General features: G+C 38.8%; 1 protein-coding gene across 1 annotated transcript in view; it reads right to left on the bottom strand.

Moving 5' to 3' along the window:
• The window catches only part of LOC132379622 (ephrin type-A receptor 4), a 126,232-nt gene that overhangs the window by 11,528 nt on the left and 95,447 nt on the right, over positions 1–19,257 (bottom strand). Inside the window, exons 9-14 of the mRNA XM_059947758.1 lie at positions 11,567–11,631; positions 10,266–10,379; positions 7,440–7,625; positions 3,247–3,308; positions 2,925–3,134; positions 2,647–2,796 (exon numbers count right to left, since the gene is read on the bottom strand). Coding sequence (XP_059803741.1) covers positions 2,647–2,796; positions 2,925–3,134; positions 3,247–3,308; positions 7,440–7,625; positions 10,266–10,379; positions 11,567–11,631 — 787 coding nt within the window. The remainder of the gene's footprint in view (positions 1–2,646; positions 2,797–2,924; positions 3,135–3,246; positions 3,309–7,439; positions 7,626–10,265; positions 10,380–11,566; positions 11,632–19,257) is intronic.

The following is a 19,257-nucleotide window of genomic DNA, read 5'->3' as shown; positions in this document are numbered from 1 at the left end:
ACGACATGATAAATTCGGAGTGTTTACATTCTGCAATCATCGCAATGCAAACATTGTTTGGGAAACGCTTCTGTGAGTTCAGAGAGGGAAAAAACACATTATCCTTCCCGGTCACTCCCCTAAGCATCGATCCATCCCTACTGAATACGACTGCATTGGCAGGTGTGAGTCAATCTGATCTTGAGATGGAACTGGCCGACATAGCCGACAAAGACATATGAGTGTCCAAGTTTAGATGCTTGACAGCAGACCTTGAAGATGTTGCCCGTCAGAAGGCCGTTCTTGCTCAGAATCACAAATGGAGTGATATTGAAAACCTCCCCAAACCGGACAAACTTGTGTTCGAAACATGGAATGCTATCCCCGACATTTATATAAACATTAAAAAGTATGCGCTTGGAGTCCTGTCGATCTTTGGATCCACATATGTATGTGAGCAGGTGTTCTCCAACATGAACTTTATTAAAAACAAACATCGCGCTCGCCTCACAGATGACAGCTTGCGATCCTGTGTAAAGATGAAGGTGACATCATACAGCCCTGATGTGCAGATGCTGTGCGCTGAGGTCCAGGAGCAGAAATCCCATTAACCAAGTATGATAAATATTTTAATTGCCTATTATTTTACGTATATTCATATTTTTTCATTGTTCAGTGAAATAGTCCTTTTATTTTTCAGGTTGACAGTTGGCTGATGTTACTTTTGGTTTGCTGCTGGTGGACAATTCGGCGTTTTTCATAAGGACTCAAATAGACATTGAGTATTTTACTTAAAAGTTGCACGCAGAAATGTAATTTCGTTTTCTCTGCAGGAGTTCGTCGATTTCATAAATGCAACACATTATAGTTTGTTTATACATAGCATAAAGGCAAAAAAAACGTTGTATGCAGTGTTATTTCATTTTAAATGTCAAACGGGTTTTGTGACTCCCAGTGTTTTCTTTTCTGTGGCAAACGGGTCCAAATGGCTCTTTCAGTGGTAAAGGTTGCCGACTCCTGCTCTTGCCGATTGTTAGTGCCTCAGGTTTACGGCATCTGCGGTGTCTTATGTCTTGGAAGTAAATACCTGTTTGATTTAGGAAACTATTACATTAAACATTTTGAGGCACAGGTTAAGGAAACTGGCTGAAGTGAAAAGCTACCTCAGCCACACACACACACAAAATGCTGCAGGAACTCAACAGGCCAGGCAGCATCTATGGTAAAGAGTAAAGAGTTGACGTTGGGGGCTGAGGCCCTTCATCAGGACATTTTGCGTGCCTTGCTTGGATTTACTGCATCTACAGGTTTTCTCGTCGTTGAGCTACCTCAGCCAATGGGTGCATATCACCAGAATGTCTGCTTTTCCTTGCTGTTTAGTTGTCATGGAAAGGGTGTAGCTCCTTTAAAAAAAACACATCCAAAGGAACCAAATGATCACATTTTATTGGAGTGATTTCCTATGATGTTTTGTTGAAGAGTAGCAGGGGTAGAACAGATCAGGTATCACAACAAAATGCTGATTTTTTTTTGCTTATGTTTAGCATAAGTTACCAATTTAGTAAAGGAGTTGCAGCTTAAACACAAAGACGCCAGCTAAAGCATTGTTAGAGAGTTGTTTCTCATCACATTTTCTGGAAGCGCTTAAGGAAACGATTTTCATTTAGTGACCAGACTAGACCTGAGATGTGGAGAACATCCAACTGGTTGGTAGGAATATCTGTTTTAATGCCTCAATATGTTCAAGTTTTGAGGACCAACAGGCCATTAGAAAATGCTGAGTGTTACTTAAAAGCGTATAAGTCTTTTGCTATGGTGAGGGCTTTTGGAACAGACCCCAGGAGTTTCTGAGACACTTCGTTAGGACTTCAGTTATATACATTTAAGATTTGGTTGAACATTTTTTGATGGTTTGCCTAAAAAAGTGTGGTCTATGGTTTGGATCTTGTTTTAGGAGTCACCAGAAGAGTGGGAATGTTTGCTGGGGGCTAATCTTGCAAGGGGAAAGGGGAGAAAGCTCCTTGGACAGCACAGTAGCATAATGGTTAGCACAATGCTTTACAGAACAGGTGACTTGGGTTCAATTCCCACCACTGCCTGTAAGGAGCTTGTATGTTCTCCCCGTGACCGCGAGGGTTTCCTCCCACAGTCCAGAGATTGGTAGGTTAATTGGTCATTGTAAATTGTCCTGTGATTAGGCTAGGATTAAATCAGGGGATTGCTGGGCGACGCAGCTTGAATGGCCAGAAGGGCCTATTCCATGCTCTATTTCAATAAATAAATAAACACGAGGCATCTGCTATAGGAGAGAGGGATGGAAGGACAAAGTAAATTCCTACCCCCACAAGAACAGGACTTCCATTCTTTTCAGAAAGTCCTCCACCTGCTGCTTCTGAGTCATCCTGAAACTGCTGCTTTAGACGAGACATCAGTGAGGTGTGTTTGTGGAGATGGATATGCCACTCCACAATACTGCCTGGTCATCTGTATGTTATATTTGCAGGAATATCTGTTTTACTGTCTCAATATGTTCAACTTATGATGACCAACTGTTTGGAACAAAACAAATTTTCAAATCAGTATGTCTTATTAGTGCAGCACCAATGGGAGACAGCTTCCAACCTTTCATCCTAAAAAAAATAGTAGACTCAAATTAAGCAAACTTACATCTTGATTGGACATATCCCAATAAGGCCGCTCTCCATAGGACATAACTTCCCACATCACAATCCCATAACTCCAAACATCACTTGCTGAGGTAAACTTGCGATAAGCAATTGCTTCAGGTGCTGTCCACCTGATTGGGATCTTTCCGCCCTGTAAACAAGAATTTGATCATCAGTTAGAAGGCAAAAGTTTGTTGTGTTGCCTCTGGTTATTTGATCATCTTACCCTGGCTTCCAGCACAAAGATCCAATTGTTGAGTTAGGTGAGTGTGGCCTTACCCGTGTGGTGTACGCTGCCTCTGGATCATCTTCGAGAACTCGGGACATGCCAAAGTCAGAAACTTTGCAGACTAAATTACTGTTCACAAGAATATTCCGAGCAGCCAAATCTCGGTGCACATAGCTCATATCAGAGAGGTACTTCATTCCTGAGCCAATTCCTCGCAGCATTCCCACAAGCTGAATAACGGTGAACTGGCCGTCATTCTTCTGTAAACAACACAAATCATGTTCACTTCTACAATAGAGCAGGACTACATCTTAGAAAGAGTCTCTTTCCCAAAAAAAAATGCATTTTCTTCAGAGCCTGACAATGACTTACCCTGAGGAATGCATCCAAGGATCCATTTTCCATGTATTCAGTTATGATCATTACTGGTTTACCTAGAGTTTCAAACAAAACAGAATTATTTGCCAAACATTTCCATTAATGAGATGAAAATGAGATACAGAGAATTACATTGGCTGTACCTTCATTTATCATGATAGATCTAATTTAATTAAAAATGCCACAATCTATGCCCTAGATGCATAGAAGTCTGGATGATTTATTGAATAACATGTTGGACACCATCTGTCAGATTAACCCTTACTAGTTATATATTTGCAAGGTCTTGTGTAATTTAGAGAATGTCTCTAGAGTTTAGCTGCTTGAAAGAAGTTCGTCTTTCCTGACTCTCGGGATCATAATTGCACCTTTTTAGGACGTGACATGTTGCCACAAATTGAATTCACAGGTCCGTCTCCAAGCAGTATCTGTTCACAGGCTATTTTCCACTCTGGCACTCATAATAAAACATGGAAGAGAATCAGGTAAGAATGTACCGGGTTGCTGATCTCTGACTGTCAATTTAACAAGTGTACAAACAGTAAAAACTGTGCTACTACAATAGGGAATAAGGCATTAAAAATTTAGATGCCAGTGGTTGTTCACTGAAGTCACTAAGCAAAACCTGCTACATTCCAAATCAAATGGAGTTTAATTTTATACATGCAGTTCCTGATATATTACTGAAGTTAATTATTTTAAGATTCTATTTAATTGCACTGTAAGCTATCTCAACTCTAAATTGTTCACTTGGAATTTAGTTAGACGGACACCAGTAACCCCAAGCATAAACATCTATTCTTCATGTGCAGAAGTGGCCGGTGTCTGCTCGCTGACTATTTGACAATGAGAGGCATCACAATAAATGTAACCCTGTCTGTGGTGATATCACGTGTCACATGTAAGAACATGACTGGACGGAGTTCTGAGCATGCACAAAAATAACAGAATGTTCTAGAAACTTGTATGGTTAAAACATGGTTGCTGTTAAATAAAAGTTCTAGTCATGTTCTTCCAGAATATGGTTTGTTCTTAGTAACCCACAGTACGTATAAAGAACACAACATGGTGTCAGCAGTTGGTCTGGAAGAATAATACATTACATAAACATGGGCGAATCAAAGATAACCGAAAAAAAGTGCGAACTTTTTCATTGTTTGCTAACAGCTTTAAAAATGGAGGTGTTGCAACCCCCATCGATGCTTCAGCTGACTGGAAACATTGCTGAAAACTGGAAAAAATTTAAACTGCGTTTTGAAATATACGTAACGGCAATCAGAGCAGATAATAAAACGGAGAAAATTAAAGCTGCAATTCTACTCCACGTGATCGGGGACAACACGATTGAGGTACATAACCACTTTACTTTTGAAAATGGTGAGAATTTATATTTCAAAGCAATAATGGACAAATTTGACGCATTTTGTATACCAAAGTGCAATGTGATGTATGACAGATATAAATTCTTTACATGTCAGCAGAAAGCTGGTCAAATGATTAATTGATTTGTTACAGAATTGGGATACCACAGTAAAAGATGCGAGTTTTCAGAGCTTACAGACTCTCTCATTAAAGACAGAATTGTTTGCAGCATTCTGGATAATGGTCTGAGAGAAAGACTGTTGGAACAAGATTTGAATTTGGATAAAAGCTGTGGCACTGTAAAGCTTCTGAGACCGTGATGTCGCAGGCTAAAGAGCTTTTTATCGAGAACGGCAGTGAATACGCTGTAAAGTGTAAACATATTCAAAAAAATAATGAAGCGACAACAAACTGATGGAGAGCAAGACGTCATCTGAAAGAAAAAGAACTCTGTGATGGCTGTGGGCGGCAGCACCGACCTGAAATGTGTCCAGTGTACGGGAAAGTGTGCAACAACTATGGTAAGAGTAATCATTTTTCATGCTATTGCAGAAGTAGAAAGAAAATAAAATAAGTAAATGCAGTGCTGGAAAATGAATGTGAGAAGTTTTATATAGATGAGCTTTGTGAAAATAGACAAAATAAGAATGGCTGGACTATTCCATTGTGAGTGAACCAAAACAATATTCTGTTTAAACTGGATACTGGAGCACAAATAAATGTCCTTGCGGAATCTGAGTTTAATGCATTAAAGCCAAGACCAAAGTCACATCAGACAAATATAAAAGTGACTGGGTACTCAGGTGCAGACATTCCAGTTAAAGGAACACGTGTGGCAAAAGTATCACACAAAAATACTGTACACACGCTTTCGTTTGTGGTCGTGCCAAAAAATGTACAGTCAATACTGGGTCTATTTGCCTGTGAGAGACTGAATTTGGTGAAAAGAGTATTAGTCCTGGACAGTGACAGAGAGTCAGAATACAGTGACGATGAAAGAGCAAGAGAGAACAGAATTTGATTCCAACGCGGCAAAAGTAAAAGAAGTTATGAAGAAAGCTCCCAGACCCATCCCTTTGTTAACAGCATCTGACAATGCATTGCCACCAAAACCAGACTTGTCAGTACAGTACAATATTGATCTGAAGCCAAAGACTGACAAGAATCAGGATCCAATTGAAGAAGTGAAAGCACAAGTGAACGAATTGAGAAATTTTATTGAAATGATGAAGACTCAGCATAAAAAAGAGATCATACGATTAATGAATGAACTGCGATTTCTTCTCAAAGACCTCAAGAAAGAGCTAACTTCAGAGTTTCCAGTCTGATGCAGGCCAGACAAAACATGAAAATAACAATGAAAAACAAGAACAGTGTGAACCACTTAGAAGGTCTACTTGTGTACGTAAACCCCCAGAGAAACTGACAGAGGCATGTTAAATTATGCATTTGTTTTGATTAATGTTGCTAATTGTTTTCTTTCTGAGGAAAGTAAGATGCGGTGATACCACGTGTCATGTGTAAGAATGTGATTGGACATAGTTCTGAGCATGCACAGAAATGACAGAATATTCTAGAAACTTGTAGGGTTAAAACGTGGTTGTTGTTTACTGTTAAATAAAAATTCTAGTTATGTTCTTCCGGAATATAGTTTGTTCTTAGTAACCCACAGTACGTATAAAGAAAACAATATTGTCCGCACCTTATATTTACAAACTCAGTCACCGGATAGCAAGCGGATCCAGGAATGTGACTAATCTGGCTCTCCTTCTCTCCTCCCCCACATTCTCACTACCTCAGTTCTGGAGTGCCAAACTCCTGCTGGGTTACGCAGGTCTACCCAGCTCAATACCACAGCAGACTCTTATTCCCAATTACTAACTTTATCACAGTAAGTCTCAAGAGAAAATTTAACTTATTCATGCAATTAATCTGCTAATAGCAGCTTTTTTTCTTTCAGGACAGTGAGTAGAAAGATGGCTGTATGTTACAACATGGCACTGTCTCAGCTCTGCAGACCAGGTTCATATTCAAGTCAGAACATGAAGTGCTGAAGTGACAACTTAGAATCAATTCTGGAAATAAGGTTGGAGACTTGATTTGCATTTTTTATTTTTTGTTTACTAAATACTGTCATTTATCATACCTATCAAAATCTAGTTGAGATTAATGTTTTATTCAGGGACAGCCATTAGAGAAGCAGGAACAAGGGGAAATGTGCTCATTATGGTTCTGTACAGTCTGCTGGGCATCAAGCAATAGGATACAATAGGTCAGGTTACACATTCTCTAAATTTAAATAGCAATTTCTAAGAACTGCTTTTACAAAGAAATATTCTTCTGTTACTGCTATGCTTGCAGATGAATTGCAATGCTTAATTGTTGCACATTTATCTAGAGAAGCTCGGCTTATTAGTCACAAGGGAAGAAAGGAATTCTTGTGCACAAACATTTATAACATCTCATCCTTTCACAGGCAGGTAGCCTTAGATATGGTTTACGACAAAAAGGAATTGTTTTGCTGCTTAATATCGAATTCCTTGCCATCTGTTTTCACCTATCCCATGACACCCTGCCAAGTCTGTCACAGTTTCAGAAAATATCCTGGCCTAAATAGACCTAGATATTAATTTCACTGCAAATCTTAGTACAAGCTGTCTAAGGATAGAATGTCAATTTGCACCGTAAACTCATTTGAATCTGCCACAAAGATTAATGACTTGTGTTCCAGGGCTTCTCCCTTGTTATTTTTCAGAAAGTGTCCCATCTGTCATTTCTAGATGAACGTATACAGCATTTATGCACAGTCCGTTCACTGCACCTACATTTTGTAACAACTCCCTCCAAGTGGATGATGTTCGGGTGATCAAACTGGCCCATGATGCTTGCTTCACTCAGGAAATCTCGTCTCTGTTTATCAGTATAGCCAGCTTTTAGGGTCTTGATGGCAACACAGATCTCTCTCTTGCCTGGCATTTTCAATCGTCCACTACATACTTCACCAAATTCACCTGTGGAAAAGAATGAGGCATATGATCAAAAATGACATACTTAGTCCCTTGGGCCAATCCCACCATTCAACAAAGTCATTTCCCTTTGATCTAATGGCATATGCAAGCTTCCTTCCATAGTAACTCCTAATTCTAGTTGAAATCATAGAACCATACACAACAAAAACAATCCTTTGGCCCAACTCATCTATACCAACTGTCATTCTAACTGAGCTACTTCCACTGTCTGTGTTTACCCATATGCCTCTGAGCCTTTCCTATCTACATAACTGCTAAATTCCTTCTGAACCTTGGAACTGTACCCCCATTTGCCACTTCGCCAAGCAGCTTGTTCCACATACCTGCCACTTTTTTCCATGTAGAAAATGATGCCTGTCAGGACCTCCTTTCTCCCCACTCAGCTTAAATCTATGTCCTCTAGTTTTAAACTCCCCTAACCTGGAAAAGACTGACTATTCACTTTATCTACAGCCCACACTATTTTATAAACTACAATAAAGTTACCCCTCAGCCTCCTACACCCTAGAAAGTGCCCCAGCCTTTTCTTAGATCTCAAGCCCTCCAGTCCTGATAACATCCTTGTAAATATTTGATGCACCCCATTCAGATAATTGACATCCTTCCAACAGTTCAGTAATCAGAACAGAACACAATTCTCCAAGTGTGGTCTCGCGAACCATTGTTCAGTAAATCTTTCTCCCAAGATCACGCCATGATTTTGCTTGACAGTAAATTTATCAATGTAAGAATTGAATTAACAAAGTGTTTTGCATAGTTCTACTACTCCTTTGCTTGGAAGTATTTTCTAGCTTCAATGCTGACTGCTTTGGCCATAAATTTCAGATACACATTCTCCAGTCCTAGATTCTCAAACCAGCAAGAATATATGTTCTTAATTTACCCTATCTATTCTCCTTCTTATCTCAAACTTCAAACAGAACAACCCTTGCATAGAAACATAGAAAATAGGTGCAGGAGTAGGCCACTTGGCCCTTCGAGCCTGCACCGCCATTCAGTATGATCATGGCTGATCATCCAACTCAGAATCCTGTACCTGCTTTCTCTCCATACCCCCTGATCCCTTTAGCCACAAGGGCCATATCTAACTTCCTCTTAAATATAGCCAATGAGCCGGCCTCAACTGTTTCCTGTGGCAGAGAATTCCACAGAGTCACCACTCTCTGTTTGAAGAAGTTTTTCCTCATCTCGGTCCTAAAAGGCTTCCCCTTTATCGTTAAACTGTGACCCCTCATTCTGGACTTCCCCAACATCAGAAACAATCTTCCTGCATCTAGCCTGTCCAATCCCTTTAGAATTTTATACATTTCAATAAGATCCCCCCTCAATCTTCTAAATTCCAGTGAGTATAAGGTCGATCCAGTCTTTCTTCATATGAACGTGCTGCCATCCCAGGAATTAATCTGGTGAACCTTCTTTGTACTCCTTCTATGGCAAGAATGTCTTTCCTCAGAATAGGGGACCAAAACTGCACACAATACTCTAGGTGCAGTCTCACCAAGGCCTTGTACAACTGCAGTAGAACCTCCCTGCTCCTGTACTCAAATCCTTTTGCCTTTTGAAACACTAGGGAATTCCACCCTCCTGCATCTCTCCATGTAATTTAACCTGGGAATATAGGTGTTATTTTCATCCATCTGCACTGCCCCTCCTCCAAGGCCAAAATATTCTTCCGATGTTGTAGGTACTTCAAACCAAGAACTCCAGATGTAGTCTAGTTAATGTTTTGCAATGCTTATGCAATTACGTTTTTCTATTCAGTTGTAGAAAGCACTTATGCTAATAGCCTTAATTTCATCCCAATTAAAGATACGTGGATGAACATAGAATATAGAACAATACAGCACAGAAATAGGCCATCTGACCCACAATGTTGTGTCGAACCAGCTAAAAAGCAAATCAAAAACAATCCAGACACTAATTCCTCCTACCTACACCATGTCCATATTCCTCCATCTTCCTCATATCCATGTGCCTATCCAAGCATCTCTTAAAATTTTAAATGGTTTTCGTCATATACTAGATGGGCCAACAGGCCTGTGACCCTAAAACTCATGGTCACAATTCCCAACTATGGAACTACTTTTTACCATAATCTATTAGTTTTATTTTTGCCTGGAATAGTTTACAAAGCAGTGGTGGTTATCCTAATTAAATGCAGTATGCTGTTAAAGATGGACTGCTAAAGTGGCAAAGCTAAACTACCAACAACCTTTCCATTCCCTAAAGACTGAGCTAATCAATATTACACCCAATGGATCAGATCACAAAATCTCTTTTACCAGACAGTCACGAAAGTTGGAAGACAATTAAGCAAACAACAAGAGGAAGTTCCCTGACCATCTCTAACCTCTGGAGTTCAAAGGATATGACCAGAGAGAACCTAGCATAAATGTTAATGATTATATAATCTTCTGAGATTAGCCTTGATTTGCAGAAGAGCAAGCATCTAAATCCTTCTTAATCATGGTATGCAAAATAGTTTTTATTCCTTTGCATGGGCTGCCTCACTTCTATCACGCAATTTTCCAATAAGGAAGTTTAAAATATATTGTCCAACCAGAAAGCTGATCATAAATATACTCTGGTTCAATTTATAAATATATTGTCTCAATAACTTACCTACACCAATCACTCTTTCAATCTTAATACAAGAAGCATCAATTTCTTTGGCAAATTCGTGAACAGCTTGATTGGGATCCTCATATGTGAAGGGATCGACATATGTCCTCACCCCTTTAAAATGCACAAAATGTTTAAAAAATAGTTTTCAGTGTTTATGCAAATTGAAGGCAAATTGTAAAGGGAATATACTGTATCTTTATGTTCCTATTATAAACCAACAAAACATTGTTAATTCTGTACCATTATAATGTAGCAATATTTACATTTTACAGGGTGGAATCTCATCACCAATCTTTCTCTCCTGATCTCCAAGACACCAATGTTTGGCTTCAGAACAAACTTGTATATCTAATACTTGATTCCTGATGCATGTTTTTGGATGGCAATTGACTGACTGTCAGCCAGCCTTTCATCCACTGAAGGACTGTAAAAATTCGACATCTGACTTTACGTAACAGCTTGTAACATGAGTAACTGGATAAAGATCTGGAGATGGAATCTTAGTTCCTTCACGCTCCAAAGCCTGAGGCAAATTGTGCTTCCTAAAGTTGCTCAGCTAAATTACCACAGATCAAAATCCAGCTGAGATTCTAGAATGGTTAGTTTTTGTTTTAACTACATGCCAACATACTGTGAGGTATGAGTATAAGTTTTGTTATCCTTTTATCAACAACAACATTTGTGAATTCTTTGAAGTTTGTTGAACTGATGTTTAAAGGCACAAAGCAGATTTCTGTATTTGCCAAATCATGAGGGAAGGCTCTGAAGGAGATTTCCCTGATTTGAAATGGATATTAATAACAACATAAATTTGGCACCAACAATATTACAAAATGGAAACCACTTGTATTTGAAGTAACTTATGTACAGTCTTCTGTACAGTATTAGTTTGGTGTTAGTCTTGAAATAAGATAGCAGGACCTCCTGGCTCAAAACTTAAGACACTACCCGATCTCACAAACCCACTCACTCCAACTTTATCCTAATGTGAGAATGTCATTGAATAGAGATGAATATAGTATGGTGATGCAAATAGGGTGTCCGCATTTTTAACACTTCAAAAAAATGAATGCTCAAAAAACAGCCTTGAGAGTTTACAGAGCTGAGCCTGGATATCCACCCAAAGCTCTAAAAATAAATAACCACCAGGATAAAAGACTATTGTTAGCTAGTAGAGCCGAATTAGTACAAAGGGCTTGATAGGCAATCTTGAGCCCTGTAAATTCTTTAACACATTCTGTTTAGGTACAAAAGTGCAAATACCTTTCCGGCATAAATTGTTGCTTATTATCACATACCTTGCCCATTATGTAAATTTTTCTCCTCATCTGCATCCTGCTTGGCTTTACTGTATTTTCTGCGTCTGCATGAACAGAAAATAAAGCATTAAGATTAATGATAATAAGGTGGGGAGGTAGGGGGGAATTAAGAATTCAAGACCACCTGCTTAGCTGGGAATGTACCTCACCGGTCAAACATTCAATTGTACTCTTTTTGCTTTGTAATTACAGGTCTTGGTCTCCTCCCCCAGTCCCTACTTGCATGATTGTCACCTGCTGAACTTTGCCTGGGGTAAGACACTCATTAACCACTGAGAAAGCTGGAGAACTCATTAGCCACTCATTGAACAAGGGAAATGAATGTTAATAGCCAGTTGCAGACCTGGAAAATAAAATGACATTTGGAGATGGCTTACCTGACTAAGCCTAAATAGAATAAGGAAGCCTTTGTAACGGTTTGATTTATGTAATTAGAAAGGTTTAAGTGGAATCACAGGGCACAGGTAGAGAGTGCTTTGATAAGCAGCAGGGGTCAGAAGGGCCAGCAGGTTGTAGGTGAGACAGAGAGGACATTCTCTGCAGGCTGCCAAAGCACAACACAATACAGTATTAACATGGAATTTATGGACTCACTCAAAGTAGCAAAACAGTTGGGAGTCTCAAATGCCAATGCTTTGTTCTTGCTGCCAGTATTATTCAAAGATAGATAAAGAATAAAAGATATTGGCAATGGGTAAACATTTCACTGATAACATTGTCAAACCTCTGACTTCAATCTGCCATGCTAGTACAAGAGAAAAGGAGGTAAACCTTGATGACTTTTTCTTTGAATATGTAGAATGCTGATGACGGATTAATTACTGGGGTCTCTTTATATCATTGACCAGGATTCAGCGAAAGGTTTATGCAGGTAAAGAAGATACCAGAGAATGAAACCTTTGCTGTTAATTTTGTCAATTAAGAGTTTTTGTTCATTTGGAAAAATAAAAAAGTCATCAATGTTTTAAAATCCAAATACAAGATTAACTTAACATCTTTGTTTGTGATCTCAATTTAGTTTAACAAATACATGGGAAGGGGCGTTTGCTCTAACCTGTAGCAAGTTACTTACAGCTATCAGATGCTCCGTGTGCATCATTTAAAAATAACTTTGTTTCAGTGTAGATTAGCATTCTGTCAGTAGGTGGATAAACACAATGCTAGCAAAGAGGACATCCAAGCCCATAATCTTTTGATCAGAATTAATTCTCAGTGTGTACTCTCCCACTGTGATGGAGCAACATCGTTATTAGCTGTGATACAAATAAGTAGGCTTTGATAATTCGCTCAAATTGGGGTAAAGCCTTTTACAAAGAGACTTTCAATAGGAAACTGCATTGGACAACAATGTCGGCCATTCAGTCTTTATTATCTTATTTACTATTCAAAAAAGTCATGGCTGATCTTTTATCTCATCATCAGTTTCCCATACTAATCAAAACTCCATCTTTGTCTTGAATATAACTGATCATCCTCAGATCTCCTGGATAGAGAATTCCAAAGATTCACTACTCTTTGGAATTATAAAAAAAATTGTGTATGGCTAAACATTCCCTTGTTGTTAGATACTCCCTTCTGGTAGATAACTCCAGTCAGGGTAAACATCACTCCTATCCCATTTCTGCCAGGTCATGTAAAAAAGTTAGCAACAGACACAAAATGCTGGAGGAACTCAGCTGGCCAGGCAGCATCTATGGAACAGTAAACACGAGGGAATCTACAAATGCTGGAAGTTCAAGCAACACACACAAAATGCTGACTGAATGCAGCAGGCCAGGTAGCATCTATAGGAAGAAGTAAAGTCAACCTTTCAGGCCAAGACCCTTCGTCAGGACTAACTGAAAGAAGAGATAGGAAGAGATTTGAAAGTGGAAGGTGGAGGGGGAAATCCGAAATGATAGAAGACAGAGGGGGAGGGATGAAGCTAAGAGCTGGAAAGTTGATTGGCAAAAGGGACACACAGCTGGAGAAGGGAGAGAATCATGGGATGGGAGGCCTAGGGAGAAAAAAGGGGGGAGGGGAGCACCAGAGGGAGATGGAGAGCAGGCAAGGAATGATTGTGAGAGGAACAGAGAGAGGAAAAAAAGGGGAAAATAAATAAATAAATAAATAGATAGCTAGACAAGATAGATAAATAAGGAGGGAAGGAAGGAAGGAAGGTATGGGGTAAGAAGGGGAGGTGGAGTATTAATGGAAGTTAGAGAAATCAATGTTCATGCCATCAGATGGAATATAAGGTGTTGTTCCTCCAGCCTGTGTGTGGCTTCATCTTGACAGTAGAGGAGGCCATGGACAGACATATCAGAATGGGAATGGCCACAGACAGTCCTTCCAGGTGAGGCGACACTTCACCTGTGAGTCAGCTGGTGTGATATACTGTGTCCGGTGCTCACGGTGCGGCCTTCTATATATTGGTGAGACCCGACGCAGACTAGGAAATCATTTCGCTGAATACGTACACTCTGTCCACCAGAGAAAGCAGGCTCTCCCACTGGCCACACATTTTAATTCCACGTCCCATTCCCATTCTGATATGTCTGTCCATGGCCTCCTCTACTGTCAAGATGAAGCCACACTCAGGTTGGAGGAAGAACACCTTATATTCCGTCTAGGTAGCCTCCAACCTGATGGCATGAACATTGATTTCTCTAACTTCTGTTAATTCCCCGCACCCCTTCTTACTCCATCATTTATTTATTTATTTACCTACTTACTTACTTACTAGTTTTCACTTTTTTCCTTCTTTTCTCTTGCTTTTTTCTCTCTCCGTCTCTCTCACAATCACTTCTTGCTTGCTCTCCATCTCCCTCTGGTGCTCCCCTCCCCCTTTCTTTCTCTCTAGGCCTCCCATCCCATGATTCTCTCCATTCTCCAGTTGTGTATCCCTTTTGCCGATCACCTTTCCAGCTCTTAGCTTCATCCCTCCCCTTTCTGTCTTCTCCTATCATTTAGGATCTCCCCTCCCACTTTCAAATCTCTTACTATCACTTCTTTCAGTTAGTCCTGCCGAAGGGTCTCAGCCCGAAACGTCAACTGTACTTCTCCCTATAGATGCTGCCTGGCCTGCTGCATTCCACCGGCATTTTGTGTGTCGATGGAACAGTGTAAACTATCAACGCTTCAGCCTGAGCCCATTCATCAGGATGTGATGAAAATTTCAATAAAATCCTTACACATTCTTCTAAATTCAAAAGAGTACAGAGCCAGATTTTAATTTTTCCTGATAAAACAAACCTAGCTTCCTACAAATTAACTTTATGAACCACACTTTTGCAAATTTAAACTTTCTTTGGTAGGGAGACCAGACTTGCCTACAATATATTTGGAGCAATGGTATTAGAATCCATATAATTGGAACAAGACATTTCTACTCTTGTATTCAATATTCCTTCAATCAAAGGTCGACATACTGTTTGCTTTTCTAATTGCTTGCTATCTCTGTGTGTTATCATTGACTGATGCATTTACAAGCTCTGAGCTCTTCAATTCCTGAGGTAACAGATAATTTTAAAAATACTTTTATTTTTTTCATTACCAGAATGGATGATCTCACATATTTCCACACTGGATTTCATTTGCTTAGCTGATTGAGGTTATACTCCCACCTATCTTTGCTGCAAATTTGGATATATTACACTCTATCCTCTCACTCATAACATGGGTCGCTCCTCAGGATCCAGCAACATCCCACTGGTCTGAACTTCCTAGCCTGTAAATGACTGACTGCATTATTGTCTGGTATGGCATTTCAAATGTAAAGGGACATAAGAAACTGCAGAGTTGGGGACCCAGCCCAATGCATCACAGGCACATTCCTCCCCACCACTGGCAGTATCTACAAGAGGAACTGCCACCTTCTCAGAGCTGCCATCAAGAAGAAAGCACAGAAGCCTGAAGTTGCACCAAGTTGCAGAAAAGTTACTTTCCTTCAATCATTCGGTTCTTGAATCAACTGACACAACCCCAATTATTGCAGTTTAGCAATACCACAATCACTTTGCACTTGAGAAGAACTTTCGTTCTAATTTGTGTTCTTTCATGTAAAAATTCTGAATCAGTTATTTTTAATTTATGTTTTTTTCTTCAGAATGCTGTTCATACATTGCTATGTATCTTTGATATTACTGCATGTACATTTTTAATTGTACCTGTGCATACAGATGTAGATGACAATAAACTCGAATTTAACTTCAAATAACCATTTCGATACACACCAGTATACTATCTCTACTCTTGTTTAATATACTTTTGTGTGGCAGCTTATTCAAAGCTTTTTGAAATTGTTGCTGTATTACATCAGCTGGATTTGGATGTCACAGCAGTATTGAATCATTGAATGTTTAAGCAGAGGAAGAACCATTGTTCCCACTCAGTTATATAATTCCAAATGCCTGAAAATACTTCACCTTCAGGTATTTAAACAGCTTGCTTCTTAAAGTTGCTTATTAAATCTGCTTCTACCAATATTTCACATATTGCATTCTAAATTATTATAAGATGAAGGTGAAGTAATTTTAATCCCTACCTTTGCTCCCTTTCTCAAATACCTCCAAATCCTTAATTCATTAATATCCTTCTTAATTTCAGTACCTAATCGATACTTAACCTTTTCTGTATAAAGAAAAGACAATTAATTATTTCTGTTCTCTGTCAAAAGAAGCGGAACCAAACATAGTTCAACCTCAACTAAATCATCTACCCTGGAATAATAAGGTCATTTGAGTATTCAATGCTATGCTTGACTATCTAACATAAATCATGAAATAAGCTGGAATCTATATGGTCTATGTTGTCTACTATAACACCTCATAAATTTGTAGAAATTATTGGGCATTTCTGAAAGAGCATGAGATCATCCAAGACAGAAGGATAAATATTTTGTCAGGAGCACTGCGATAAGAAATTCTGTAACATACATGACTCAAGCTAATAAGTGTAACAACATGTGATCCAATTTCCAATACTGTGTAGTTTGCATACTGATTTAGCTAACAGAATCGAAAATTCACAAGCAAATTAAAATCATAGCTACATACTTAAGCATTCATACCTGATGTCTTTAGTTAATCATTTTATCTGCGTCCTTTCAGTAAACATCAGGAATTCACATTTTGCTTCAATTGCTTTCAAGTAAATATAAATCCTATATAATTATTCATACATCAAAAAAACCTGCTTACCTACTACATTCTCCTGAAATCCAAATACCAAATTAATTATGTACATAAACCAGAATTCCTAATTTTCAGTGATGCACGTACATTAGAACTGACATAAAGAATTGGAATAAGCTGAAACAATGTTGTTCCTGTTCCTCTTCCACGTTATCAACATCTACACAATGCCCGTCCACAGGACACCTGGCTGTAATTGTTTTTATATAAAAAGAATGTAGTTCCATAACATTCCTGTCCAAATCTATTACTTATTCCACTATTGACTTGTTCCATAGCCCAGCAAACATTCCCTATTTGCTGTTCCCCCAGTTTATTACAGATTAGTGCAGCTGTCAATTTTTGGGCTTTGACAGATTAGTTGGCTCACCCATAAGTAAACAGCGCTGAAGTACTCTAAATAAAAAGCAATCTTTAAAAGGCAAGGAGCAGAATTCAATTGATTTCTATCTGTGATTTATTGCGATCCACAAGCATGGCTGTTATCACCAGATTTACGGCTCCTTTGTAGTAATATAAACAGTAGTTCACCTTTGAACAGCAAATGCACAAGATTGCTCCCGACATGGCAAAACTGGTTACCCCACCAGTTTCCTTCTGACAATTTTCTGTCTGATACAAAAAAAATCAATGAGGCCAAAGGTGGACATTTTCATTTTCTAAGAGTGATCCGTGGACAGCCAATCACCAAATCCCTGTTTATCAAAGCCTGAGAATAACAGTATTTATAACACAGAATTCATCAGCTTCTACATTCAATGAATGTCAATGCTCTTAGGTGGCAAGTCATAATTAGAATTCCAATGAATAGTGCCATCAATCCTGTCTTAAGTAATAAAGCCATCAAAATAAATGGATGTGATATTAAACTATCATGCTTGTCATTACTACGTCCTATTACAGTGGCTTTTAATAAAGATTTCTCACCAAATTATGCTGTCTGTTACTTTTTGCTTTGTTTCCTAGAAACAGCTTCAGGTTAGAATATCTCTGTACAATTATTCATGATGCATTACTCAGAATAATATAACCTGACAGATGTTTCAAGGTTACCAGAGTTGGAGTTTGGCAAGAAATACAAGCGACCTGCAGAGTATTTTGGAAATTTTAATAGATCTGTGTAAAGTTATATTTTGCTATGGTATGCTTTCCCAGGTTAATGCAAACAAGAATATTTTTATTGTATCATAAGATGCCAAGCCAATATCATGATATTTAATGAGTACTGAAGATTTATAAAAATTGCTTTCAGTTATATTTTGAAATTTCTTTTAAAAATATTAGATAGATCAATCCACTGGAGGCATTTTGTTTTGCTTTTCAACTTCCTCCTTCTCAGTGGAAGTGTAATTTTATGGTACCATATCTAGTCTAATCAGTAGCAACATTGATCCTCACTGCAAAAGAAATCAAGTGCAGTTTTAAACTTGTGATCTGCCAGTTCCCATTTTTTCGGCTATTCAGGCTAAGAGCAATTTCAGCCCCTTGTAATCTAGACAAAGCTATGATCAATCTTAAGTAAAGATTGAAGCCAGGTTTGCTGAAGTGATCCCAATTTTAGTGGGATCGTTTTGTTAATAGTTAAGTGAGTTGAGGAGTGAGAGAGCAGAAACAAGATAAGGGACATGTGAAAGCTGTAAAATGCTGGTCAGAGCTGTTCTGGAAAATTGAACAAGAAAACTAGAAATGGCCAGCAAATCAGGTAGCATCCATGGAGAGAGTAAAGGTGAATTCATGCTATAGATGAATAACCTAGAGTAGAATGGGTCAGCACTGAGAAAAACTAGTCAGAGCAAGATATCTAAAATGTACCAAAGAGAAGATGAGGTGTCTTTCCTTAAAGGGCTTTGGTGGAACAATGTAGAAAGCCAGTTAGGAGTGGAAAGAACAACTAAAGTGACAGGCAACTGGAAGTGCTGAGTTGCCTATGCAGACTGAATAGTACTACCCAAACAATTGCCTAATTGGCATTTAGCTTCCCCAATATAGAGGACACCACATAGTGAGCACCAAGTGTGGTACATTTATTTGGAAGAATGCAAGTCAATTATTGAAACACCTGCGAAGGCTATTTGGATTCTGGATGGTGGAAGGGAAAAGGCAAAATGACAAGTGCTGCATCCCCTCCAGTTGTGCAGGAAAGGACCGTGAGAAAGGTTGGTGGAGATAGAAGAAAATACCAGGAAGTTATAAACAGAATGACTTATTAGGAATGCTGGTAATAGAAGGGAAAAATGCCTAGCAATGAAATTATCATTGAAGGTGGCAAAAATTGTGAAGAATGGAGGCCGGTGGGAGCAGAAGGGTCAGGGTTTCTCTATTCTTGGTCTATTTAGAATGAGATTAGATGAGAACAAAGAAGCAAGAAATTAGATGAGAAAAGTTCAAGGACTCTATCAAGATAACTCTGGGGCAATAATATGCAAACTTAATGTCCAAAAAGCAAAATTTAATTGGGAATACAAAGGGGAAATATCTGTACAGTGTATAATCATA

This window comes from Hypanus sabinus, chromosome 2, assembly GCF_030144855.1.
Source record: "Hypanus sabinus isolate sHypSab1 chromosome 2, sHypSab1.hap1, whole genome shotgun sequence".
In the NCBI taxonomy this organism is placed as follows: domain Eukaryota; kingdom Metazoa; phylum Chordata; class Chondrichthyes; order Myliobatiformes; family Dasyatidae; genus Hypanus; species Hypanus sabinus.
Note: the sequence above shows the minus strand (reverse complement) of the source record. Positions and strands in the feature narration are given on the sequence as shown.